At 46.6% G+C, this 27,490-nt stretch overlaps 1 protein-coding gene across 4 annotated transcripts; it reads left to right on the top strand.

Moving 5' to 3' along the window:
- Window positions 1-1,604: 1,604 nt before the first annotated feature.
- Window positions 1,605-27,490, top strand: basp1 (brain abundant, membrane attached signal protein 1). 4 transcript variants are annotated; one of them, XM_035171541.2, is made up of 2 exons: window positions 1,605-1,914; window positions 26,258-27,490. In XM_035171541.2, the coding sequence occupies exon 2, from the start codon at window positions 26,274-26,276 to the stop codon at window positions 26,925-26,927; it is 654 nt and encodes a 217-aa protein (XP_035027432.1). In that variant the 5' UTR covers window positions 1,605-1,914; window positions 26,258-26,273; the 3' UTR covers window positions 26,928-27,490. The 4 variants fall into 4 exon arrangements, with proteins under 4 accessions (XP_035027432.1, XP_035027434.1, XP_035027433.1 ...); XM_035171543.2 differs by lacking the exon at window positions 1,605-1,914 and adding an exon at window positions 2,071-2,203; XM_035171542.2 differs by lacking the exon at window positions 1,605-1,914 and adding an exon at window positions 7,974-8,237.

Below are 27,490 nucleotides of genomic sequence, written 5' to 3' on the forward strand. Positions count from 1 at the left end.
CCCACAGATATAATGATTCATTAAATGAATAATCCCAGTTATGAATATCTGAATGTTAGTTTATCAATTTCTTTTGAATACAACCAGTGCAATCATCTAGATAACATGTTGCCTTCATTTATACTCATATTTTCAATGACTTAATTATATGAACTTCAATATTGAGATATTTACCAGATTAGGACAATAATCTGATTAGGAAACTGAAATGTAATAAAGTACTCAGAATAATGAATCATCAGATTAAGACTTGTGGAGTATTCTGACCTCAGTCTCATTATATTGACTCATATACGTCATTCACCATCATAGGTTCACTTCCCTCATTTCAGAGGCAACGAGGTTCCTTTTCATTCAACTTATTAAATGTACAGTTTTCAGATGAAATCTCTCGCTCCTGGTTGGATAAAGTTTGTCACAGAGTTGCTGCGGGAACCTCCGTCTCTTCTTCTACTGAGCTGTTCATTGGTTCAGTTAAATTATTTGGTGACGTCTTCAATAAATCTCAGGTCTGTGCAAACGCTGCCACCTGGTGTTGAAGTTTAAGTAGTGCATCGTTTAAAACCAGGAAGGCCCCCAACGGTCACATGGGAAAAACAACAGATCATCCACAGAAACCAAATTCACGTCTGTGTGAGTTCTGGATCTTTTCCTGTCACAGCTTGAATCAGTAGTTTGAGCCTTCAAGTGGTTTTGTGCTCGCTCCTCCTGTGATTGGCTGGTTTGAAGAGATTGCTGCCTCGGGATTGGACGGATCCCGGTGGCAGGAGACATGATCCCATCAGAGGAATCAGCCTTTAGTCCAATGTCCTGTGAGCAGAGACGGTTCCAGTCGTTCAAATGGAGCTTGTCGAGTTGTGTGGTTCGTCAGCAGCACTGAAGAAGCAGTGAGACGTCCTTCAGCTTCATGGCGTCCCTCTGTCCCTCTGTCCCTCTGTCCCTCTCGTTTACAGAAACAACCAACTGATAACATGAAGAATCTGTCCCAGTGAAATGTCTTCTGGTTCCAGATTCATAAATGTGAGGATTTTCTTTATTATGATAGAATATTTTTTTATCTTTGGATAATTGAGATGCAGAAGATGAAGAATGATGCAAACATACATACATATATGTACATATACGTATATGAATGAAGTGCCACATTGCGAAGATCAAATTATATTTTATCTTGTTTTTACTCTTTTCTGTTTTTGTGCTCTAATGCTGATTGATCTTCAAATATCTTTGACCTGTTTCCTTTTGTTTACCTTCATAAAGCCCCTTGTAACTGTGATTTTATGTATAAATTAAGTTTCATATTATCACCATATCAACTAGAAAGTGAACTTTTCTAAAAGACAAATCGATCTGTGCGGTTTTATCCTAACATGCAGGAGTTATTGAGTTTCCTCTTCTGATCACATGTTTGAAACCTTCATGTGCATCAACAAGTCCTCTGGGACAGTGAGGCAGTGCTCGGACTGGCCTGCAGGGGGCGCGCAGAGGCAGAGAATGGAGGCGCAGGGAAACGTGCGTGAGAACATGTTTGATCGTAAGAGAAACGCGCGACACGCACGTTCCTCTGTGGAGACTCTTCTTTGTCATCTTAGAATAAAAAAGAGAAATACGGAAGTTAAATCCTCACACAAACAGAAACCTCGTTCGAGCCTCACAGAAGAAACTGAAACACTTTCGTTGTTTATTCTCCTCGCAACATTTGGACCGTGCATCTCCTCCTCTCTGCGTGCGTGCACACACTGCATGCGGGTGCACGTGCGCGCGGGTGCGTGTGCGCGCAGGCGGAGGATCGCTGAGCCGAGCCGTCGTGCAGCAGGAACGAGCCGCCAGGCGCGCAGGAGAAGCCGCAAAATAAAACCCCAGCATCCGCTACCTGGAGGAAGCAGAGGGAGCGCGTGCAGCTCAGAGTCCGAGGTAAGAGCCGCCACTTCGGCCAACTCTCCTCCTTTCTCCTCCTTTCTCCTCCTTTCTCCCCCAAAACCCGCTGCCGCTGCAAGTTATTTATATATTTTTCGTCCCTTTTGTCTTGTTCCCATGCGTCCGCGAGCGCAGCCAGGGCGCACCGTGCGCGGACCAGCGGCGCGCGGACCCTCCTCACACTGGATGGGACAATAACTGAGAATTGATCAATTCCACAATTCTTCTTGTTTCCTCCATGTTTTTAATCCAGGAGGAGAAGAATGTGAACGAGCTTTGAAAAGGGGTGTGTACAGTGTGTGTGTGTGTCGTGTGCGTGTGTTGGGGGGCACTCATTCTCCTCATTTTCACTTTTATGGATCAAACTGGACAGTCTCCTCGCGCGCTCTTATTATTGATTATTGGTGAGTGATTGGTTCTGCTCAGGTGTGACGCGCAGATGGAGCTGGGTTTTAATTCCCACTCAGTTCGACCAGTTTGAGGAATAAGCAGCTCAGCTCCACCTCTTTGTCTGTGTGGAGGTGTGACACCGCTCGGCTGCATGCAACTGGCGACACGCACGGGCACGCACGCGCACCCGCAGCGTCTGTAACCAGGTTATTTCACGATGATGAACGGACGATTCCATATCCATGCACTTTTAATAGCAGGATGGGGGACTGGGGGAGCGCGTGTGGGATGAGGAAAGAGTGATGGAGGAATGGGGATGTATCTGCACCTCCCTCCATCACTCCATCACTCGCTACACGCACACACACACACACACACACGCACACGCACACACATTGAGTTCCTCTTCTCTCTCCGCCTCGATGTGATTTCTGCAGCGAGTCAAACTTTATTCGCCATCATCCGTCGGTTGATTGCATGGTCCTTTGTTTGCCGCGGCACGCATGCGCACTGGGTGTAGGGTGTGGATGGGAGAGATGCCACCTTGCCTGTCAATGGGATGGAGATGGGGAGGAGGAGGAGGAGGAGGAGGAGGAGGAGGAGGAGGAGGAGGAGGAGGAGGAGGAGGAGAGGAGGATGGGGTTTTAATTCTCGGTTTATTTGTTTATTCAAGGAGTAAAGAAAGGATTGCAGAGATAAAATGAGCTAGTGTGTGTGTGTGTGTGTGTGTGGTGTGTGTGTGTGTGTGTGTGTGTGTGTGTGTGTGTGTGTGTGTGTGTGTGTGTGAATGACGCTCTGTCAGTATCAGTGGATCATAGTGACGCTGTTCATCAGGTTTTTGATCGATCCATTGTTGACTGTTGGTGAATCTATTAGTCGATGGAAAGGAAATGAGTCAGAAGATTTATTTATTTATTGTTGAAGTCCTTATTTAACATGAGCACTCAGTTGTGTGGATTCATTTCAGATGTGTTCAAATATTAGGATTTAATGTAAAATTACAGTGAACACATTTTTTTAAATGAGGAAAAATCTTCATATCAACTGCTTAGATTCACCTGTAATGGAGTTTTCTTCCCAATGATGCATTTGTGGTATCAAACCAATGTTGGCTATCTCCTATAATGATATATAAATCATGTACTTATATCACAGTACACGATTACCACTCAGTACTTTAACTGCCAGTTGTACTGCAGTATTTATGTGGTATTTTAACCCTCTCATAATCTGTTCTACAATTGGGTTTCATGTTCGTAGTTTATCTGCTGCGCTCGGTGAGCAGTGCCTGTGAGGGGTTCACTGATGTACGGTGGCCCGGAGAGCTCAACACAACACAAACACACAAACACACAAACACACAGGTGGTGGCGGTGGAGGTGTTTCCAGGGGACACAAAGAGTGACGAACCGGACCGTGCTACTTTAGCTCAGCTCGTTTCCCCCTGGAAACACTTGTCGTCTGTGTTTGGTTGCGTTGTGTGTGTTTGCAGCACACGTGTTGTCGAGGATGTTTTCTTAATGTGCGGTGCGTTGAGCTCTCTGGTAAAGTTTGTGCTGCGTGTCCTACTCCCGTTGGGGCTCATGGTGCACCCTGATTGGCTCGTGCACTGCCATGTGACCCTGCCTGGGGATGTGTGTCATGCTTCAGTTGCGTCTTCACACAAACGTCTTCTACAAAAAAAACCAAAATCACAAATAACTCGGCTCTAGAACTGGGATGAATTGTGAGTTTGTGTGTCCTTCTGGTGACGCTGGGACTGTAGTAATGTGTCCCGTCTGTCCGGCTGCTGATTGGCTCGCATAAATCCAGCCCTGAGCGCGTCCATTCATCCTCGAGACGAAGAGCGGCCCGATGAGGAGTGACTCATCCAATAGCACCACTGTCGGCTTCTCCAGGTGTGTGTGTGTGTGTGTGTGTGTGTGTGTGTTCTCTTGCAAACACAACTCTTTCCTGTGTCTTTATTGAATCAGACACACACACACACACACACACATATATGTGGACAAAGAGTTATTGGGGCCATAACAAAGATGTCCACATACTTTAGTCCGACAGAAGAAGAGGTAGTTTATTAGTACGAGACAAACACAAGTAGAGAGAGGGCGAGCGAGGTATCATTACCTCTGTGTGTGTGTGTGTGTGTGTGTGTGTGTGTGTGTGTGTGTGTGTGTGTGTGTGCGTGTGCGTGTGCGTGTCCCTGCCCTGTAAGATGTGAAAGCCTGAAAAACACAGTCTTTGTCTGGGATCCAGTGAGTCATGTGATCAACAGGATCTCGATCACACGGTGCGGCGTCTTAATTAAACCATCAGGGTGCGTGCAGACGGAGGCTAACGGCAGAGGAGATGAAGCGGGACAATGGGAGGCAGCAGATGCTTCTTCAGGCACGCACAGCACTGTGTGTGTGTGTGTGTGTGTGTGTGTGTGTGTGTGTGTGTGTGTGTGTGTGTGTAGAGGGTGGGGAGTGGGTGCAGCTGCAGGTTGACTCACCACTGCTGCTACGACAGTGTCTCTAGTTTTCATAGGAAAGAGACTAAAGTGTGGAACTCCGTGCAGCGGGGACTCGGCGTTAGCGACTTCCATCAACCGCAGTGATGCCGGTTCAAGTCCGACTCGGCCCCCGCACCTCCCTCTCTTCTCTCTACGCTCCCTCCATCCTCCACCTGAGCTATAGGCTCTGAATCTCCACCTTCATCTAAGGTGCAGGTTTTCCCCATCACTGTGACTTCCAGCATGTGGGGCCCGGGGGTTTGGTACCTGATGCTTCAAGAGTCCCTTCTCCACCGAGGCAGTTCAAGGGCTGATCCAGAGTCAGCGCCTGATCCTGACCCAGTTTTACTGCGGCCACGCTTCACGTCGAGCTGAATCACAGAGCTCTTATTTTGAAAAGTTGTCGACTTGGTTGTCTGAAGATTGTGTCGTTTGTTGAAAACACTGAAATATCAGCTTCAGTGTTAAAGAAAAGTCTCAAAGTTTAATTTGATGAAAAATATAAAATCTTCAGTGCAGATGAACCCGGTCTAATGAACATAGACTGTTTATGAAAAGCTCTGCACATAAACTATAAGTGACAGAATATTGAATATAAGTATATATATATACTTACAATATAAGATTCTGAAGTACCAACACGTTTCCACGATGTGTAAATGTGAGTTTACTGTGTTTTACAGCAGAATGTGATTTAAAGCATCAAACCTGAGCCCAACAGAGACGATGAGCGTCCCAGTGGGAAGCCTGAGACCAAACGGAAGTGAAACGTCCTCCGGGTCAACTCACTGTTGGGTTGTTTACACGTGTTTGTATTTTCCTGCTCATTCAGTGTCGCGCTCGTTGCTTCTCATTGGTTCCTTCTGAGCTGCAGCCGGAGCACAGCTGCTGCTGCAGACGGCTCTGGTCTGTATCGAAGCTGTTTGGGTGAGAAATGGGGAAGTGGATTTCATGGAGAGTTGCCCCCGTCAGCAGCCAGTTGTTCCAGAGCAGCTGGCAGCGGAGAGAGGACGTGAAGTGTTTCATTCCCTTAAAAACATTTCCACAGTTTCACACTTTAAAGTTGAAGACTTTCAGAGCAACGTGCCGGCGGATGGTAGCCGCTCGTCGCTGCAGCGCGCCGGGTCGATGAAAACCAGGAAGTTGGATGTTTAGATTTCCTGTCAACGGAAGCGTGACACGGTGAATTAAATAACTTTTCTGAAAGTTTATTTTGGTTTGTGACAGAACACTGAAGGTTTACAGCAACATGGTCCTCAGCTTGTTCCTGACGTTTAGTTTGAGTTATACCGAGTTACTGAGGTCCGACATTTTATTTAAATGTTTAATATAACGACTCCATCATTTTCTGCATCTGACTATGAACGACTGCCATTAACACAAAGAGTCACGACAGCTTTGTCTGTGCTGCAAGGAAATTCAATCCACGTCCATCGTATCAGGCTGATGATCCACAGACCAGATTCTGCTTCTAAACCTTTCTATGTTGGGTTTGCATGTTCTCCAGTGTTTTGTGGGTTTTCTCTCGGCGCTCCGGCTTCCTCCCGCTCCAGTGCATCAGGTTAATTGCAGACTCTAATTTGCCTGCAGGTGTGAATGTAACCGTGGACGTTTGTCTCTGTGTGTCTCTGTGTCGCCTCTTCCAGGAAACCAGCTCGCTGCTGAAAACATGTGATCGTCTAGTGATTAAAAAGATTAAATTAAAACAGTGAATATTAGACTGGAGAGCACAAGCAGATCTAATGGATGATCCTGTTGCTCTGTGTTTGTCCAAAGTGAGAACAGCACGTCTTCAGCTGGTAACTCTGCGGCTGCATCTGTCAACATGTTTTCCTGTTTGTCTGCCCCCTATTGGCCAAAAATAGATGAATGCAGTTGTAAGGTCACTTTGTGTTTAAGCATCAACAGAAGCCGGAGATACGTTTGACGCTCTGGGGCCGACGTGGAGCAGAGAACTTACCTTTTTAACAGTTTAAAGAAAAAAGCATGTTCTATCCGCTAAATGGATGTCGAAGCAGGAGCTGACGACCTCGACGGAAACGCTAACACGAGTTCACAGATGCTAAACCCGAGTGTCCGACCCGGGGTTTGACGTGTCTCACAGTCAGTGTTGCTACAGTGATGAAATATTAGTGGATGTGGCGTCCGGCTCTTCCTCGCGTCCCTGCCGGAGGTTTGACGACGGTTCGACGTGTCCTCGTCCTCGGCAGCTCTTTCACCATGAGCGCCGTCTGTCACATCGCGCCTCGTCCTCCAGGAAATTACAGCTCCGACCCAAAGCGACAACATTATCTGATATGTGGCCGGCGGGGACGAACTCTGCTGAATCCCAAATCCACTCGCTCAGCGGGTCCTCGCGGATGTGAAGTCCTGAAGATAAAGAGCCGATCAGACACGATGTCTCTCACCTGTCTTCTTATCTGTGGAGGAGACGCAGGCGAAGCATTCGGATGTGAGTGTGAGATAGTAATAATCAAACCATGTATTTCAGACTTGGGCAGAAAACCTGCACTGGTTACTAAAGAGGAACAGATTATGAAATATTATGACGAGCTTTTCACAGAAGGTACTTTTTTTGTTGTTGCTGTAAACTAAATGATACGATTCTTTGATGAAACACATGCATGTTTACCACCTGAACGTGCACAGCAGGTACGGAGCAGGAAAAGAGAAAGTACGCAGCTTTCCCGTTGAAAGATTTCACAAGTCTCGACTTCTGCGGAGTCGTTTGTGATTTTGTCTGATCATTAACTGCTGGGATGTCCTGAATGGAATGTGTGGTGTGAATTATAGATCACCTCAATAACATATCGATCGATCACCTCCTCGGGCCCTGGACAACGACCGGTGTGAAGCTGATAAGATGAACCACCAGTCGCTGCAGTAGATAGATGATTGTATGAGATGCATTCAAAAGTAAAAAAGCAGCTGCACGATTGGAGAACTTAGAGAATAATAAGCAGCTGACAGGTTTTTCCCTTCAGAATTCACGGGATCCTTTCTAGTGGCAGCTCAATAAAGAAGAACGAGAATATAGACACATAGAAAACACATCTCCTCAGCAGTGAGCACGTGTTGGGGCTGCACAGCCTTCATCAACCCCCTCGCTTCACTCCCGTCTGTAGAAGTTGGCGCTCGTCACTGCGTGAATCTTAAACAGCCCAGAGACGCGGTGTGAAAATAATGAGATGGTACAGCGGAGTTTAGACTCGTAGGTGCTCGGCCTCCTCGCGTCTGTGCTGCAGTCCCAGTTCTGTCAGCTCCCATCAACCGACAGGAAACTGACGACAGGGAGAGAGTAACAAGAATATCTCTCGCTGGATTTTTACTTTCTCCCTCAAGTGCGAGACGTTGATCAAGGGCCTGTCTGGAGCACTGGGTCTGTGTGTGAGGGAGGAAGTCCACAGCGAGGAGCTGGACGTGTGTTGTTCATGTAACAGTAAGGATCCGATTTCACTGTATCACTGTAAACGTGGAGAAACCTTCATTCATTCATTCAGTATCTGACTCTACCCGAGGTCAGGAATCATTGTAATATTTGTTTTATTTTTATTTAGAATATAAGTAAAACTAGCTTAACATTTTGAATATTTTAATTTAAGTGTGTGATACGTGTGTGTGTATGTATGTATATATATATACACATATATTTATGTGAATATATATGTATTTATGTGTATGCATGTATATCGATATAAGAATCAATGTGGTGAGAATATTTTATTGTGTATCATACATTTTAACATTTATTTTATTGAAAAATATCATGGATAATAATGAATGGATGGAGAAAAACTAATTTGTATTTTATCTTTTTATCTGCGTTGTTAAATAACTGTAAATCTCACAGTTACCTCACAGCTGATATAACGGAGAGACAAATTGCTCCCCTCAGTCCGTCCAGACTTGCCCCCACGTCCTCAGTGAGTCCGTCTGCGTGGTGCAGACTAATGTGTTTGTCTTGGCTCTCCCCCCCGGCTCTTTTTAAGGGTTAGCTGGAGTTCAGAGACGACTTTGTCCCGTCTCCTCGTCTGGCCTGCCACCCAGCATCGCCGGCTGCACGGCTGCCTCGCTCCTCACACTCTCACTGTCTCACTGTTGTGGCTGGGGACAGCGGACGCCCGCCACGTCCATTTTAGATCCAGCGGCGTCTGGCCGTGGGCTGCAGACTCGCTGGTGGCAGGGGTCAGACAGGCCGGTGGACGAAAACACGTCTGAGTGTCTGGAGTCTGCAGCTCTGGTTTCTGGTTTGTTGGGGGAACGGATCCAGTTGTGTTGTTAGATCTTCTGTTTTAAAAGCTCAGTCCAGTTTCTGGTGCCGACCACAGTTTCCTCTCTGCGGTTTGAGCTCTGATGGAAAGTGGGCAGGAGTCACGTGACTCAGCTTGTTTTCGAAATTGTGACATTAATCGACAGAAGAAAGACTTTTATCGATGACAAACTTTGCTCCACATGTTGGAACGCGGCCGCAGAGACGCTGCTGAGGTCCGACCAAGTGTGAACCCCGTGACGTCACCCGCTGCTTTGTGAGCTGCCGTTCGAGGACTTGATCTTGCAGAGCGCAAAGTGTGTGTGTGTGTGTGTGTGTGTGTGTGTGTGTGTGTGTGTGTGTGTGTGTGTGTGTGTGTGTGTGTGTGTGTGTGTGTGTGTGTGTGTGTGTGTGTGTGCTGGACGTCTGGTGTGTGTGGGCAGCAGCAGAACCTCAACTCGCTGCCTCCTTTAAACGTCCGTCTCTTTCTGTCCCTTCATGCGTCAGATTGATGTGAAGATATTAAAGGTGATCCCTGGGAAGGTGCTTGATGTTTTCCTGTGCGCTCGGATCAAGCTGTTAAAGCCGATCATAAACATGGCGGAAAAGTTCCCAGAAAGCAGTGGAGAGTTACGACCTCCGTCTGTGGGCTTGGACACAGGAGGGGGGTGGGGGTTTATAACAGACGTCCTCAGGTCTGACTGAGTCACATTGGGAGTCCTGCAAAACTTTGGCCGTGCGACATATCAAAGGTGGTTCAAGTTGTAGAATTAGAAGTAGGACGTTCACAGAGGAAGCTGTCGCCGTGTTTAAAACAGGAAGCTTTTCTTTAGTTGTGAGAATGACGCGGCCACATTTCAGTTCCACCTCTGAAACTGCTATTTCAGTCTCGTGGTGGTTTCAACTGCTGAAAACGATTCTTCACATTAAAGTGGATGAAGAGCTCGAGGAGGCAAACGAGTAACGCTGCGTCCGCTGCGTCCGAAGGTGTCTCAATTAACGCCTGACTAATCTGTAACACTCATATCAGTATCTGCGTTAATGTTGATATGAAAACTTTTATTTCACAGATTAAAGAATTAAGAAAAGATAAACTGTGATATATTAAACCTCATGTACATTTCTTTAAGTACAAACTATATTGGCTATTTTGGTATCGGAAATCTTCTACTGCCCAATATCAGTGTTGCCATCTCCCCCCCCAAAAAAAATGTACATTACTTGCTCTCTAATGCTGAAATAATTCTCCCCCATCTTTATAGAAACGTCTGTATGAACTTGCGGTAATAAATATGTTTACTCAACCGTTGTAGGTATTTAGTCAGAACAAAAAGTGCAGAATATGATACGGACAATATTGTTTGATTATGTTTCTAGTTTCAAATCTGAATCCGTGGTTTTTCCTTTGTGCTGAAACCCGACTCTTCGGTCTGAGCTCCAGCGTTCAGCAGTCGTCCTCCTGCTCTGACACAGCGTCTTTAAAAAGAGGAAAAGGAGAAACGATGTTGTTTTCCGTCCTGAATTAGAAAAGTTCAGTCAAGTAAGAAACCAACAACAAAACCCGATGAGTCAGTCTCGTGAAATATGGGCACATTTTGCGGTTAATGAGGTGAAACGTGCAAAACCATCAAATCCAATTCCCCGTCAGAGTTTGTCGTTCCGTTCCCAGAAGTTTCTCAGAAGTGTCACTTGGCTCGGAGAAACCCGCTCCGCCCAGCGGCCCTGAGGAGATATCGAGTGATGTCGGACCACGTCTGGCTCCGGGTGGAAGCCGGAGGCCTCTGGGATCTTTGCACACAGATGGACAGGAGGAAGGTGCAGGACGCTGGGATGGAGGAGCTGCTCCTGGTGTGTGGTGGGATCAGAGCTGCTCCTGGTGTGTGGTGGGCTCAGAGCTGCTCCTGGTGTGTGGTGGGCTCAGAGCTGCTCCTGGTGTGTGGTGGGCTCAGAGCTGCTCCTGGTGTGTGGTGGGCTCAGAGCTGCTCCTGGTGTGTGGTGGGCTCAGAGCTGCTCCTGGTGTGTGGTGGGGTCAGAGCTGCTCCTGGTGTGTGGTGGGGTCAGAGCTGCTCCTGGTGTGTGGTGGGCTCAGAGCTGCTCCTGGTGTGTGGTGGGCTCAGAGCTGCTCCTGGTGTGTGGTGGGCTCAGAGCTGCAGTGCTATTGATTGACACCAGAGATAGAGCTGAAAGACAAAGGGAAGAAAAACTCAGCTTTAAAACGATCCCCCGGTGGTTTGAGCAGCAAAATGGAGCCTCCGTCTCCTCATAATGTTCATATATATATATATATATATAAGTAAGTATCATATATAGCTCATATATGAACATGTATATTGTATATTTGTGGACCTGAAGTATAAATTACTCCACTGGAGACTTCTCTGAGTATTTAATGATCGAGTCAAACTTTTCACACGTGAAACAACAGTGTCCATGTGATTATGAACATATTTTTAGGGCGTGATGATATGGAAGTAGTTCACGTCTCCGTGTGTCGTTGAACACTTCCTGTTCCCTTCAGTGGCACCGAGAACCTGTTCTGGATTTTCTATTGTTCTCTTTGTGTGTGTGACACACGACAGAAGAGGGGAAACGTTCGAATCCCTCTGAGAACACAGACGGACACATGACAAACAGTGGTGGTGACTCGGTGCTTCATGCTAATGGACTCGTGTTCATTCGTTTTTTGACTCCATGTTAAAACCAGTTGCTTCTCCATATGTGGTTACTTCTGGTTTCAAAAAAACAAGATGGCGCCGGACAAGATGTCAAACTGCGGCTTCAAAACGGCTCAAACCAACGGGTGACGTCGGGATCACGATACACGGCACATGAAGCTCTGCACAGCGTGTGTGTGTGTGTGTGCGTGTGCGTGTGCGTGTGTGTGTGTGTGTGCGCGTGCGTGCGTGTGTGTGTGTGTGGATTATTGGCAGGAGCTTGTGATGGAGTGGAAGATGGAGCCGGCTGTCACTACAGTTTGAGGCGAGTCCCTTTGAAAAGACGAACACATCCGCCCTGCGTCGTCTCCGGGTCCATTTTGGTTGGTGGTTTGTGATGTGCACTTTGTCGCAGCTTATCTTACATGTGCACTTCTGCTCAAAATGGCTGCCGCGTGGACTGATCAGAGCAGGAAGCTGTCAGGCCCTCAGTGAAGAGCCGTCACGCAACATGAAGACATCAGATATCAACAAAAAGGAAAAAATCAAGTGTAATAGTGAGATTTCTCATGTTTACTCGTGTATGATGCTGCACAGCCAGGCTGCAGAAAAAGATTTGGACTGAAACAAATCATAGACGCTCAATATGGCGTCCTGAAGCGACGCCCAGGCTATAATTAGAAAGCACGTTTGGTTCGGACGAACCGAGGAGAAACCGGCCTTCACATTAAACTGTTTTCATGGAGATGGATGAGTTTAGGTTCTGTGCCCACGTGCCGCAGCCTCTAGTTTCCCTCCTCGTGTCCTTGTCGCTGCGACCCAACACCAGGACGCGGCGGTTAGATGAAGCGTGCGCTCCGTTTGCTTCCTGATGGCGCCATTAAAGACCTACTGAACTATGCCGTTTGCCACATGACTTGTTTTAAGCCAGAAAACCAGGAAATAAAAGTCGTTTTTTTTTTATGACGAAGCTTCACTAAAGGCTTAACTGCATGTTTTTTTATTGTAGCCATGACGACTGAAGCTCTCCCATGCTCAGTGGTTTTCCGTAGAATAAATAAACTGGTGTAAATGGTCTACAGCTCTGTGTTAATAGCTGTTAAACTCTTCAGCTTGTGCTTGGTTCCCCTCCGACAACAGGAGACAACATTAATAAACTGGTATTAAAAATAAATGGCATTGGCAGGTTCCCCCGGTGTGTTGGCTACACTCTGCCGCTCTGCTAATTGAGAGGAATCAGAGTGTCTTTGACAGACTGAGTGGACCGCAGTGCTTCGCATGATTCAGTCGACGCAGGGGCAGGTTGCCAGACCCAAAGCATTCGCAGGGCTGGCAGCGTCCAGAGCTCGGAGGAGGAGAAGTCAGCGAGCGGCTCAGGGCTTCAGTTATCACCGTCTGCATAGTTGGTTCAATAGGCGGTGAAATGTGATGTGGCTGATGAGCTGATGATTTCTGCTCATGGGTCACGGTGAGGTCAGCGGGGAGTTCTTCATTGTTGACATTTATTTGGTTTCTCGTGACAAGAAGATTCTTTAAAAGCTGCCCAGAGAAATGTTTTGTTTTAAGAACGTCGTGGTTGAGTTTTAGTAGAAAACATCACCGGACTCTGCATGATTTAACGAGTGTCAAATGTTTTCATGCTCAGGAAACATCACTTTCCTCAGACTGTCCGTCGCTGCAGCAACGTTTGTAGTTTGTTCCATCTTTATTTTCGAGATGCTCGCCTCCGATGGATAATGAAGTTTACTACAAACAACCTAAACACAGCAATAAATGATTATCAAACAAAAGTCACAATAATCACAGCTTTTTTCAGGAGGAAACATTCGGCCTCATGTGGACTCGCTGCACTTTCTATTCCCACAGCGCCACCGTTTCCTCAGAGGACCCAAGTCCTCCGACGACTCTGCTGCTATTTTTAGAGAAATGATCTGGGAACATGCACGGAAGTTTAATTTTCATGAAGTGGTAAATAAATGCTTAAGTGCTTTTTTATGGGCTGTTCTGCCGCTCTGACAGTTCGGAGGCTGCTCATTAAAACCTTTATTTCCCTCATTTTTCCTCCGTAAAAGAGAAGAAGCGTCTTCGTTTGTGCAGATAACTGAAGGATGTGAGTTTCTTCACCTCGTTTATTTAAAGTGAAACTCGTCCACTCGAATCAGAGTTCATCGAGTTCACGACGGGCTTCATGGAAACCTGTTGGCCGGTGTCCAGGATGGACGAGATGACGAAGGCTCGACAGCCTCTTCATCTTCATCTTCTTCAAACGTTTGTGTCGAGGTTGTTTAAAAGACAATTGAGAACCACTGTCTAACTTCATTGTTTCCAATTGTTCGGCAATAAAACGAGTCATTTAAAAGCTCTGGAACCTCCTCGTCTTTCCAGGTTGACGTCTTCGTCTCCTACGTGTACGGCTCCTCTTCTTCATCCTGAGATATGTGTGTTCTTCCAGTTTCACGTCCAGTTTCACTCAGCAACATTTTCCTGCTGTATTCTCACATGGTCTCATATTAGTGGCAGGATAAGTTCTAGAAAAGAGCGACTGACTCGTACGTTTGATTTCTGTCGTACAGCCCCATTTCAGGGAACTGTCCGGACTTCAGTTCATGTCTATAGAGGAGAAATATTTCCTCTTGTTGCAGGTTTTCACCTTTATATTCTTCGTCTGTTCACTTCTCTGAAGTCACGTCACACTGGATCACAAGCTACTGGTCTTAATACAGATTTCTCTGCAAGCTTTTCTCTAAAAAACACAAGAATTTAAAGTGATCTTCTCACATTTTGAGGTTCAGCTGCTGATCGTTCGTCTGCAACGATGGAAATAATGTGTGGGAACATTTTTTAAGATAATGGGTTGTTGAATATAAAACTGAAGGACTCTTCAAAAGGGGAAACTTTTATTGCCAGAGCGCTGCCACTTCGACCTCGACTGGTGGTTTCTGTTTTGCTGCTAATAGACAAAACTGTCCTTGATTTGAAAGTGCACCGGCCTGTTGAGGAGAAGGTGGTGCAGGTTTGTGACATCACCAGGGGACAGTTTTAAACCACTGCCGAGACAAAGAGGAAATAAGGTTTATTAACCAGCTGCTGAATAATGAGCGCTCCGACTTGTTCACCCTGTAAAGTGGAAGTTGAATGTCACAGTATCACAAGTTCAGTTCTGGATGTTTGATGCTTAAGAGGCAGATGTAGATTTGAAAGTTTCCTGTTGCTGTTATTCTGTTTTTTCGGAACCAGTCGAGTAAGAAGCAGAGTTTCTGTTCAACATTTCAACTTCTGTCAATTACTATCTGTGTTTATTGCTTCATCTTCCACTCGTCCATCAGGCTCTTCCCCAATCCGATAGTAGACGTGTTTGTCGGCGTCCTCTGCGTGTTGCGCTCCTCTTTTCTCTGGAATTAGACCGGCTTGGTTTTAGAAACATGTGGTAAAGGTTTGTTTGTTTGGACATCTCTAATCTCTGATGGTCATCACTTTTTGCTGGAATGGTGGTTTCCAGGCTACGTATTCATTTGCTTTGTCAGAGTGAAGCAACAACGAAATAAATACTGTTGTTTCATATCATTTGTGAAAGTGTTTTTTATAATTTAGTCAGGTGACAGTCGTGGAGTTTGTGGTGTGAGAGCAGTCGGAGTTTAGGTGACAGGTTATTTAGTGACCTTCGTTTGGGACTGACAACTTACTTGACACCGCCTGCCCCCCACCGATGCAGTAAACACCACCCATCTGGCACCGAAGGCGGTTGAAAACAAACGCCAGACAAGGTCTGACCCCGGTGGAAGGAGGAGAAGACACTTCTCCACATGTGGCGTCGTTTCAGCTGAGAATCCATATTCAGTTTCTCCAGAAGAATCCAGTCTGTGATCGCTGGATTAAAACGAGTCACCTACTGCTCCACACACAGCATGAGGAATGAAACTCCTCGGCTCATGATTGTGTGTCCCCCCCCCCCAGCGGACAGAAAATAGAAATACTCAGGAATAACTTTTACTTTAATTAAAAGTTTAGTTAAGGACCTGTTTCACTGCACTGTCTCTTTAAATGCAGCGTTTTAGTTGAGTTTACATTTTGCGACGCGGGGCCCCTTCTTGTTTTCTTTAAGGCAACCTTGAGACTGATGGATGGCTGAGTGTGTGTGTGTGTGTGTGTGTGTGTGTGTGTGTGTGTGTGTGTGTGTGTGTGTAGCAGTGAGCGGAGGTGCAGGTCAGAGTTCACATATTTCTCAGAAACACTGTCCCCGTCTCTCATTAATAAACATTGTGTGTGTTTATCTCTACACACATGAGCCAAAATGCCTTGTGTGTGTGTGCGTGTGTGTTTGTGTGTGCGCGTGTGTGTGCGTGTGTGTGTGTGTGTGTGTGCGTGTGTGTTTGTGTGTGCGCGTGTGTGTGTGCGTGTGTGTGTGTGTGTGTGTGTGTGTGTGTGTGTGTGTGTGTGTGTGTGTGTGTCACTACATGCGTCAGCGCTGCCTCTGTGGCCTTCTGCAGAAACACACTGTCACGCTGATGACTGTAAACTGCTCGCTCTGTTTCATGGTCACTTCCTCAGATTAAGAACAGACACATTGAAGTTCCATCCTTGAAAGTATTTGATGTGCAGCGTAGTTTGCCCCATGTCCAATTGGCTAACATGGAGGAGACAGGGTGTGTGACCTATCCTGCAGCCACCAGGAGGCGATCAAGCTGCTTTGGCTTCACTTTTGACAGCTGTCATGTCGTCCATCTTTATTTACATGTGACATCCACATTACATCGCTCGTTTGAAAAAGCATCATCTAGTTAATCCTGGTGTTCAAACTAAAACGGAGAAGTTTAGAAATGCTGTCGGTCCCAATTTAGTTTGAAAACTGTGGGGCTGGACTTTAGTGTGGTCAGGTTGTGCATGTGCGTGTTGCTGAAGCGTCAAATTTCCATAATTGCGTGTGGATTAGTTCTTTGAGAACAGAGAACCTTTCTTCAAACAGCAGCAGGTCGAAGTGGATCAGGTTCACAGGGAAACTTTGAATCTGCTGCAGGCAGTTCATAATTATCGTCGTCAGTTTGCTGATCTTAGCTTTTCAGAGGCAGATCTCTGCTGAGCAGCGTTTCAACAGTGTGGTTCTCAAACGCTCCAGAGACGAGGCTCCGTCAGGTAGAATAATGTTCACGTTCATTCATGCACGCACATGGGTCACGCATCATGAAGCTTTGAGGTGGTCGTCAGCTGTTGGGTTTCACTTCATCACTAATGGCTTCATCTTTAAACTACTGCTGCTCCACTGCTGAGCTGAGGAATCAGAGATGGAAGAGAATCACGTCCTCACGGCTCATATTTTAGTTAAATGATGTGATTATTTGATCTTTGAAACAATCTAGACAGGAGGGGGCGCTCTAACAGTTCCTCACGTGAAACTAGAGATGTTGTGATACTGATACCAGTATCATTACCTCAAATACTGCACATAGTGACGAGTACGTTTATCTACGTGTACCAGTCCTGCTCCACGTGTGTGTTTGTGATGTTGTGTTGATACTTCAGAATGAGTCGTCCTCAAACAATACTTTCAAAAATAAAAGCTCTGAAATTCAGCTCAGGAAGTGACTCTATGGACGTTGCTGATCAGCCCCCACGATATCTGTGAATACACATGAAACGTGTGTAACCGATAAGATGGTTCATGAGATATGCGTTCCAGACACAGTGAGAAGTGTGAAACATTAGCAGTGATTCATTAAACGTTAATCAGCCGGTGAATCAATGAGCTTTAATACGTCAGTGCTGCTGTTACTGAACGAATGAATCCAGCCGGTTGGAAGATATCTCCCCTGATAAAAGCAACAGAGTGAGAGTGATTGGTCGATTAAAGAAACAATCAGGTGCTTTGTTGTGTTATTTGTGGAATTTAAAGTAAATTCACGGATTATTTCTCAAATCCAATAAAATATTCTTCTAATCAACACTGAAGGATGTGGCAGATAAAGAGGAAGTGGCCTGTTCCATACAAACACTGAACTTCTGCTTCATGTGGACAAGTTACACATTTACCTGTGTCACCTCGTCTCACACACACACACACACACACACACACACACACACACACACACACACACACACACACACACACACACACTCGATTGTGAAGTTGATATGAACAGAAAAAGGCAGATTTGCGGATGTCTCGTCTCGTCGTGTTCTCAGTTCTGCAGATCCCAGATCAGAAGTTGAATGAAACCCACACGAAGTCTTTCTTTTATGCTTATTTAAGTTTGAATCTGTCCCCGCGCGCTCTCTACACCTGCAGTGCAGTTATGACTCGGCTTCAGTGGATTTTCTTTCTCTTAATAAACTTCACCATTTCCCCATCGGCTCGTTCCGTTTAACGAGTCGGGGGAAGTTTTGTTCCGTGCTGCTCATGCACGCTGAATTCAGACGGGCTTCACATTATCAAAGTCGGCCTTCGTGTTCTACTTCTCAGTTGGAGAGTTAGATTTTGCTGTAAACTCCGTGTCCAGCGAGGATCGAACCAGAACAGCCTCTCCTCGCTGGCCCTGCTCAGGTGGATCTATCCTGTCAGTGTTATCCACTCAGACGAAATACAAACTCACTCCTGAACTCTCAACTCCAAAGACGGAGACCGAGCGTTGAACCGTGTTCTTCAGGCTGAATATAGATCCCATACAAGCAGCTTCAAAGCCGCAGCCTCTCTGTCGCTGCCACATCCATCAGGGAGCGTCGAGGGTTTAAAGTTCAGTGCCGGGTCGATTTGCTGTATTCATGCAATTCACAAAGAACTGGAGAGTCGATGCGTCATCGTGCATATTTCTGAAGACGTATTGAGGACGTTTGTCACCTCTGAAGGAAAATCATTAAAGTCTCATTGATGTTTGAAAAAGCCACAGACGAGTCAAATCAATGTGCAACGCGTAACAACCCCCCCCCCCCCGCAAACATGTTTACACTGTGCATTGGTTTGTATGGATGTACATGAGTCGAGTTAGCATCAACTGGAGAGTCATGTACATTAAGCTCGATGCTGCTGCATTTCCAAATCAGCCCCGTTCAGTCGCTCTGTCTGGATAAAGTGACGCAAGCATCTGCACAATATGAACAGGGGGTAAAACTTCACACTTCACAGTTTGATCAAACGCAGCAGGACGATTAGAAGTTGTTGTTTTGCGACGCCGGAGGTCGTGTAGCTTAGCGCCGAAGTCAACGCCAGTCAGTCGACATCTAGAATCCACAGAGGCGGTTTAGGCCTGCAGGACAGGTCGAAACTGATACATCAGCCAATTAAACTGCAAGGCAGCGTGTTGATTGGTCAGAGGACGTCATTACGGGGTACATGATGAAACGTTACGGTGCCGCTCGTCTTCAGCTCAGTCACATCCAACTTCACAACACGTTTCCACAGCGATTAGGCCTCATTAAGTCAGCGCCATGTCCCTGAGGAGCCGCTGGGCGAGTCGGTTCATGCCCCGACACACACAGCTGCTCCCTGGGGTTCAAGCTCGGCTCCTGTGGCTGATGGAGTTCCTGATATCGTGAAGATCCGCCTGAGGCGAATCCAGATGAGTCTCCAGGTCCAGTTAGAAGCCAGCGCAGAACCAGTATGGACACGTTACTCCAGTGGAAGATCAGACAGAGCTCCTCGGAGCTGATCACGCCGCAGGTTTGAGACCATGTCGATACCAAACAGGCCACAGGGGCCACTGGTCCTGAGTCTGAAAACACATCTGAGTCCAATCAGTCACATTCCCAGCGGCCGGATCTTTGCAAGTAACCCAGAGGAAGTGGGCAGGTGCTGCCGTGACCTTTAACACACTTATGCTGATAGCTGCTAAATGCTAATTAGTCTTTTGCTCATCGTTGGTCCTCTGGGTTCGATTCTATGCCAACAAGCTACAAAACTGATGAACGAGCTAAAGGAGGCGATGATTAACATCAACTGACAGCCACGTTCACGGCACTGAGCACAAGCTGAACAAATCTAAGGACAAGCAGAGCTGTTTGAGGGAAAATCTTACAAAACCTGAAATCAATAAGTCCTGCTCTCAAACGGACAGATGACGCTCTTTAACGAAGAGAAGAAGGAAAATAACAAATCGTAGTTTTTTACTTTCCCTCCATCCAGACGAAATGCTGCGGCCATTAAAGCTTTCAGGGCAGTTTTGTATTCAGAACTAAAGGAACAGGTCTGAAAGCGTCTCGCTGGCTTTCCCCCCCCGTCGACGGCGTCCTCGGACTCGTAAGCAGCAGCTGAACACACAGCGGCTCTGTGGTCGACCGGGCGGATCGATAACCATTTCCATCCCACCAGTTTTCTCAAGCTCCGTCAATTTGGGGATTGATCCTGTAAGCTCAATGAATGTGTGTGTGTGTGTGTGTGTGTGTGTGTGTGTGTGTGTGTGTGTGTGTGTGTGTGTGTGTGTGTGTGTGTGTGTGTGTGCACCATGACTTTGTGTAGATCAATCCCTGTTTCAGTATAAATAATAAAAAGTAATGCTGATAGATAAATATAACTACAAATAGTTATTGTTTTATTTGTGGTGAAAACAGCGACATGTTGGTGCCTCGCAGATATTTGTCGCCCAGTTTAAAACCGGAACAATCCCGGACTGGGTGGTCCAGATGGGAAATGTAGTTTTTAATTTGCTGCTTGATTCTCCCGTTGATCCCGAGTCACGCGATGATGAAATTAGCGTCACGCAGTTGGAAGCAAGAGCCGCAGCTTTCTCTCCGTGGCGTGAGTTTTAAATCGCAGCTTTTTGGTTTTAGGCTAAAATGTAGAATACGTGATGGAGAAAAAATACTTTTGCATCATCTGTGGCCCTGATGTCACAATTCAGAGCAGCGCTGTGAGAATCTCCCCCAGACCTCGGCCATGGACTTCAGAATCTGTCATTCAGCCCCTCCCATCCCCCAGCATCCTTTGCTCCACCTTTTTTCTCTAGAGCTGGTGTGGACGTGTGTGTGTGTGTGTGTGTGTGTGTGTGTGTGTGTGTGTGTGTGTGTGTGTGTTTGTGTGTGTGCGTGTGTGTGTGGAGTGGGCCAGATTTTCTGCTCCAGTTTTCCTGCCTGTCCACTCAGCTCCCTGCACTCGCCGGCTGCAGGAGAAACAGACTCGTCTTAAATCATCCAGCTGGAAGTGCAGGGTTGTGAATTACAGCCGTAGCGTTGCATTCATGTTATGAGCGCTGGCGCCAGATACTTCGCCGCAGCTACTGAACCACGTCCCTGTGTTCCCTCACACACCGCTGCCCCGGGCCGGTGCGGCCAGCGAGTTTTAACGTTTCTTTATGCAGCAGATTGACGACACAGACAGTTTTTACGAGGGGTTTGGGTTTCGGTGCTGTGACTCTGCTGCTTCCTCACGTCTCGAGCTCACGTCTACATTACGGAGCTCACTTTTTAAAAAATCAGGTTCAAACTAATTTCACCTGACACACACGTCGCCTTCCCGTGCACGCCGCCTGACGTGGTGGACGTGACGTTGCTCCTCGGGGTGTAAAGCTCACAGGTGACCTGCAGGTTTGTTGGCTAGCTGTTGCCCCCTGTCTCCAGTCTTTGTGCTAAGCTAGGCTAACCATGCATCCTGAGATTTGACGAAACAGAGATTTATATGAATCTTCACGGTGTCATTTAATATTTGTAAAAACATGAATTCAGTGAATCTGACGTAGGAAACAGGACAATAGGAGGTCGGAGCGAGGACTTTGTACGTTACCTAATTCATACCTAATTATTTGGACAGTTTTGAACGAGCGCTGCTGTGACACAGATGTGCAGGATTATAACATTCTGTTAATCTGTGTTAACTTTAGAGCAGATTACACACGGGGGAATAGCTCTGTTTGTTGCACTTATACTCACAAGTGTGTCTTTGTATGTGTACTGACGTATTTTCTTCTGGTTTTTGTGTAGTTTTTATTATAAATATTAAAACTGGCAGAAATCTAATATTTTTGTGATGACAATATTCTCACGCAAACTGGAACTTTTACTTTTGCTATTTTTTGTTGGTAGGTTTATATAAAAAAACAAACAAGAACACATCCACGTACGTGAAGCCGTCGTGTTGTGACTCTGACAGCTGCTGTGTCATGGAGGTCAGCCCAAGAACCGAGTGACTGAGCACTGATTCGGTGCAAATCTCCTCCAACCAAGCTGAAACAGAGCCGCGTGCAGCAGCTGCTTGTCGCGCTGCGGCGGCAGATCCGTCCTCCGTCAGGCTGATGAGGCAGAGCTGTCTTTAAAACGCAGTTCAGTGGGACACAGGAGGGGAAACTGCAGCTTGTGTCCCCAGGCTGGAGTGAGGACGAGGAGCACACCGTCAGTCACTCTGTGAAAACCTCGAAGATCCATTTCGTCAGTTTTATGGAAAAAAAACAACCTTAGTCACCGTCAGTTTAGTCGACAGTCACAGGCTCCACCCACACGACCGAAAATGGTGTTTTTCCACACGAGCGTTTCAGTTTCAATCCTCGTCCACAGGAACACGGCTGAAAACTCATATCGGTTTCAGAATCGCCGCAGATTGTTTGAGTAACATCTGGTCTCCTCCACATTTTAACAGCTGCATCTTTGTAAAATACAGAATTGAACTCAATCAATCAAATCTTCTGGAAGGAGGTCACGTGACAGGAGCCTGACGAATCAGAGAAGGCTGCGTCATGACAGAAAAGAACCGAATCAGCAAGAGGTTGTGAGCGTCGACGTCGTCGTTTTCCAAACATCTCAGCTTCTTCTCGTTCAGACTGAAACGCAGCCCCAGAGTTTTCAGACTTCTCTGTTTTAGCGCCTCTTTAGCAGAGAAATGTGGACGTGTGGATGTGGCCACAGTCGTGCTCTTGAAAGCCACTTTCTCATGATCTGGGGATGGAAATGACGAGAAGAACATAATAATGTTCCATATCAATAGAAAGAGAAGCTGTTGAATGTGCAGTGTTTTCATCGTGAGGCCCAAGAAGAAGAAGAGCTCCTTTTTGAGTGCAACAATTTACTTCATGCAAATTGCAGCAAATAAAAATCGTCCTCATCCATGTTCTTGATTTCAAACCAGAACGTTGTTGGTGCTCCAGCAGTTTCTCCCGCTCTCTGCCGTCAAGTCGATTTCCCGGCGGAGCGACGGTGTCCGAGCCGCGCGGAGTCGGGACGGTGACAGCTTCAACCTTTACCATGTCATCTTGGATGGCAGGGACACAGAACCGGCCAGGCTCGGCTGGCCACTGCTCCGAGGCCGGGGATTTACCGAGACGCCGGGACCTCCTGGAGACGTCCATCTGCCCAAGCAGAGGGACGGGAGAGAGGGATTACAATGTGACCCACAAAAATATGCTCCGAGGAAACGGAGATCAAATATTTACAAAGAGAACGAGGCATCTGTGCAGAGAGGACCTTATTGTGATATTTCACACACGAAACCAATCAATTCACAGACTGAGCTGAACAATCAGAAGAGGAGCGAGGCTTCATTTTACCCATAGATGTTTAATGCAGCGTTTCCTACATTTGAATGGAAAGAAAACAATTCATTAGTAAAAGCAATTTAAACCTTCGTTAATTAGCAGAACATTAGCCCCAGAGAGTAGAAATACTAATTCTGTTGCTATGCAGCTTTGGGCAGAATTAAAGGCTGACGATATTACCTCCTGTGTGGTGCTGGGCCGGTTGTGGACACTGGGTTTAGTCTTGTTGGATGAAAACAGACGTCAGACTGAGCAGAATCAGTAAAGTTATGGGCTGGAAAACAAAACCATGAGCTGATAGAGACTTAAACAGCACTAAGGACAAACGACTGAAGAGAGGAGCTGGAGCATTTCTGTTAACGACCAAGATGGCCTCCGCTCATGCAGAGAGGTCTGTTGAATTTGCTCCTGTGCACATTATGTTTCTCTCAAAGGAGAACTAACAAGTGCAGCTAAAGTTTCCACTGCTCAGCGCTACGTGGGCGGATCCAGGACTTTTTTCTCTGGATTGTGATGAAAGATGTTTGATATTTATGAGAGATTTGGTGCAGACAGGAATAAAAAATCTGGATCTAGTGGATTTAAACGTGGTTTCATAAGGAGACAGTCGGTCCTCGGTGAAGCTTTAGCTCGACTGTCCTCTGTGAGTTTATTTCTTTGATTGATCGTTTCACCCTTTGGCATTTTAAAAATGTTTGATGCAGCTCTACCCACATAGAAAAATCTGCAAACATAAGGGCTTCAGCATCGTGTTATTATCATTAAGGAAGAAGAGGTTCCAGCTGAGAGAGAAGATGGTGAAGGTGCATCCACAGGAAAACTATCTCAGGAGGGGAAGTCTAATTTAGAAAATATATGCGGCTGCAGAGGAGGGAGGAAGCGTTTTGGATTGAAATTACACACTCAGGACAGGAAACAGTGCAGGTGAAGCAGACGAGAGCAGAGCCTCAGAAAGGCTGGAGTGACGATGGAGGGGTTATCGCACAGAGATGTGGGGGGGGAGCGGTAGACTGGGGAAAGAGCAGTGGCGCCGGCGCCTTGACGGATGACGTGACGGAGAGTGAGCGTAAAAAACAAAGAATCAGAGGAGAATTCAAAAGAAAAGGATGAAAGAAACTTAAGTTACAGCAAAAGTTAAAGGTGTTTGGTAAAAGGGCATTTTGTGAGATGATTATCGATTCTAGAAGATTAGCTCAACAGTTTCCAGTGTGATGGAGAGTCGGTGGTTAACAGAAGCAGCAGCTGCACCCAGTGGAGCAGCAGCCGTGTAAGTGTCCGTCTAAAGTCACGTAGCTGCACATCAATGATGATGCCGCTGAAATGAAGTGATGCTGGAAGTCCACAGACGTCCCTTGTGCCCCCTGGCTGCAGTTTGCAGGTTAAATTAAGTCTTTTGTGAGACCCAGAGCATTTTCTCCAGGTTGTCTCGGCCCTGCCCCGGCTCTTCAGACACTAAAACCACACGCCCAGCAGCGACGGCGTGCCTTAGCTTGAAAAGCAGCCATTGTCTGCCCAGATGATTGTGAGTCATTGTACTGGCAGCACAAGCCGGCAGTCAAATGATGTGATGCAGCAGAGGGACGTCCATTGTGGCTGGTGTAAAGCTGCGGCAGGAGCGGCGGCCCTGGCAGATACCGACTGTTGGACGCTCTGGGGAGTTCTGCATGAATAGTGGAGTAATTCACTCGGCGGCGACGAGGTGATTAGCATTTTGAGTGGATTCACCGCCGGCTCTGTCCCATTCACAGGGCACAGGAATCTGAGTGTCCAGCCGAGTGTCTCAGTGGCTGGGTCTGTTCAGGAGGAGAAGGTCGGGTGTGCGCTCAGAGCAGGTTTGTAGGTTTCAGAGGAGACTGCAGGTGTCGTGAAAATCACACACCACTTTCAGAATTTACATTTTACACCATCTTCCTTCTTTTAGCCATCAGTATTAGTATTTGCCATTTAAGAGTATTTGTACTCCGAGATGTTCACGACACTAAATACCCATTCTCTAACTGGTTTTGTGTCGGTTTTCCTTGAGACTCATTCAAGTTCATTACGGCTCATTATTGGGGGGAAATGAAAACGACTCCAAACAATTGATAAAACATGTTCAACGTTTTCTTACCAAATTCAGGATTTAACTGTTTCTGCTCTGATGTCAGCTGCAGATAAAACAATACAACATTTCAAAGTAATGGAGAAAGAAAAGGATAAAAGAAGCATCGGCAAAAAACTGAAGGAGGAGAAATGCATCGAGGCCACAGCTGAAACTGGGAGGTCCGACTGTGTGGACGGTAAAAATGTTACGGATCGTAGGGCGAGCAACAGGATATCTAAAATATTTACCCACAACGTGTTAATTCCTTTAACTCAACATATTCCACACACACTCACAACTTTCTGACTAAACGTTAAAATGAGTTCAGTAAAGAGTTGTGAAGCTCTAAAATAAACTCTGAGTGATTGTGTTGAAGTGTGAACTGAGATTGTTGCTTTATCCGGGAACAGTTTTTTCCTTTCGTGGCACTTTTTGAAATTGAGATGGCAGAATTCAAAACACACAAACAATACACTGCCAATGGTTTTTGGCAGAATTAGGCATCAGACTTCGATTTACAAACAACAAATTGTTCCGTTCTCGAGTTTGCTCCTAATAGGCCTGATTTGTTGGGTTATTGAAGTCCTCTCCCCCATCGAGCCGACAGATGGTGATGGTGGAAAAAAGAGCTTCGTCTGAAGGAGAGCCAGCAGAGTGTGTGTGTGTGTGTGTGTGTGTGTGTGTGTGTGTGTGTGTGTGTGTGTGTGTTTGTTTGCTGTCTACCTGCTCATTGTCTAAATCACTTTTCATAATTCTTTCTTAGAGCCAAGAAAATACAAAGATCTAATTCACAGAAATCAATTATTTGCTGATGATTCACTGTTTTACATGATTTAACATGATCTGAAAGCATTTCTTGTTTGTGTGATAAAGAACCAGTGTGTAGGATCTTGGAGAATCTATCGGCAGAAATCGAATAAAATCTTTTTCATTCGTGTAAAATCAGCTGAAATGAAGAATCTTGTTTTTTTCCTTCCGTTAAATATGAGCTTCATAAAACACTGACTGTTCTTTCCTCTTCGCTTTCAGAAGCCAGAGATCCAAAATGGGAGGCAAGCTCAGCAAAAAGAAGAAGGGGTACAACGTAAATGACGACAAGGCCAAAGACAAAGATGCCAAAGCCGAGGGGGCTTCTGCCGAGGAGAGTGAAGCTCCGAAAGACAACAAAGATGAGGCCCCGGCTGCCACCGACGCTAAGGAAGTAGCGAATGACACAGCGGCCAAGGAGGCGCCGGCAGCAGACACCGCAGCGGCCAAAGACGAGGAAAAGAACGCAGCTCCCGCCGCAAAGGAGCCCGAGAAACCTGCCGCCAACGCTGAGCCCAAAACAGAGGCGCCGAAGAGCGCAGAGCCCGCCAAGGCCGAGGAGAAACCAGCCGCCCCCGCCCCGGCCAAAGAATCGGCCCCTGCCCCCAAGGAGCCTGAGGCCAAGGCCGCGGCTCCAGCCCCGGTGGCCGAGAGCAAAGATGAGGCCGACGCCAAAAAGACTGAGGCCCCAGCGGCACCAGCAGCCAAAGCCGAGACGGCCCCCGCGGCCTCCCCTGACCCCAAGCCCACAGAGGCGGCGGCGCCGGCTCCCGCACCGGCAAAGGAGGCCGCTGCGGCACCTAGTTCAACACCAGCCGCCGAACCTCCGGCCAAGGAGGCGAACGCCACAGAGGCACCAAGCAAGGATCAAACCGTAGCAGTTCAAGATTAATGGACAGCTTCTTTTCGGAAATGAAAAAAAAAAGTACCTAACTCAACGACGATGAAGAATAAAAAAAAGTGAAGAAGAAATTAACTAGCCCGCCCGTATTCTGATAACAACAATAATGATAATAATTGTAATGATGACGATTTGTTGAACGAGGAGGACCGGAGCAAACACCTGGAGAAGTTTTCCACCGCTGCAGATGATTATTGCTATTATTATTGTTATGTTTTATTCTATTTTTTTCTGCTGTAGTATTTGAACTTTGATACGAGTCTGTGTCGGCTTCACCATTCCACATCCATCACGCCCCCCCACCAGCCCAGAGGCTGAGCCTGACCCCCGTCTGGGCGGCTCACACGTGTCCTGCTGCTCTGTGGACGTCAGAATATCTAAATTTGGGGAAATTGATCTTGTGTAAGAAGGAGTTGGTGGAGGTGAGTTTAAGAAATCTGTTCTCCAGCTGGACATCCAGTGAATCCGTCCACTCCTCCTCCTCCTCCTCCTCCTCCTCTTCCTCCTCAGAGTGTCGTGTTCTCGGCCTGGTATCTCTAAAGCTGTGGTTGTGT

Source organism: Hippoglossus stenolepis, chromosome 11 (assembly GCF_022539355.2).
Source record: "Hippoglossus stenolepis isolate QCI-W04-F060 chromosome 11, HSTE1.2, whole genome shotgun sequence".
NCBI classification, from domain to species: domain Eukaryota; kingdom Metazoa; phylum Chordata; class Actinopteri; order Pleuronectiformes; family Pleuronectidae; genus Hippoglossus; species Hippoglossus stenolepis.

Excerpts from the sequence above, each read along its gene's own strand:
- basp1 (XM_035171541.2), top strand. The coding sequence starts at position 26,274 with ATGGGAGGCAAGCTCAGCAAAAAGAAGAAGGGGTACAACGTAAATGAC.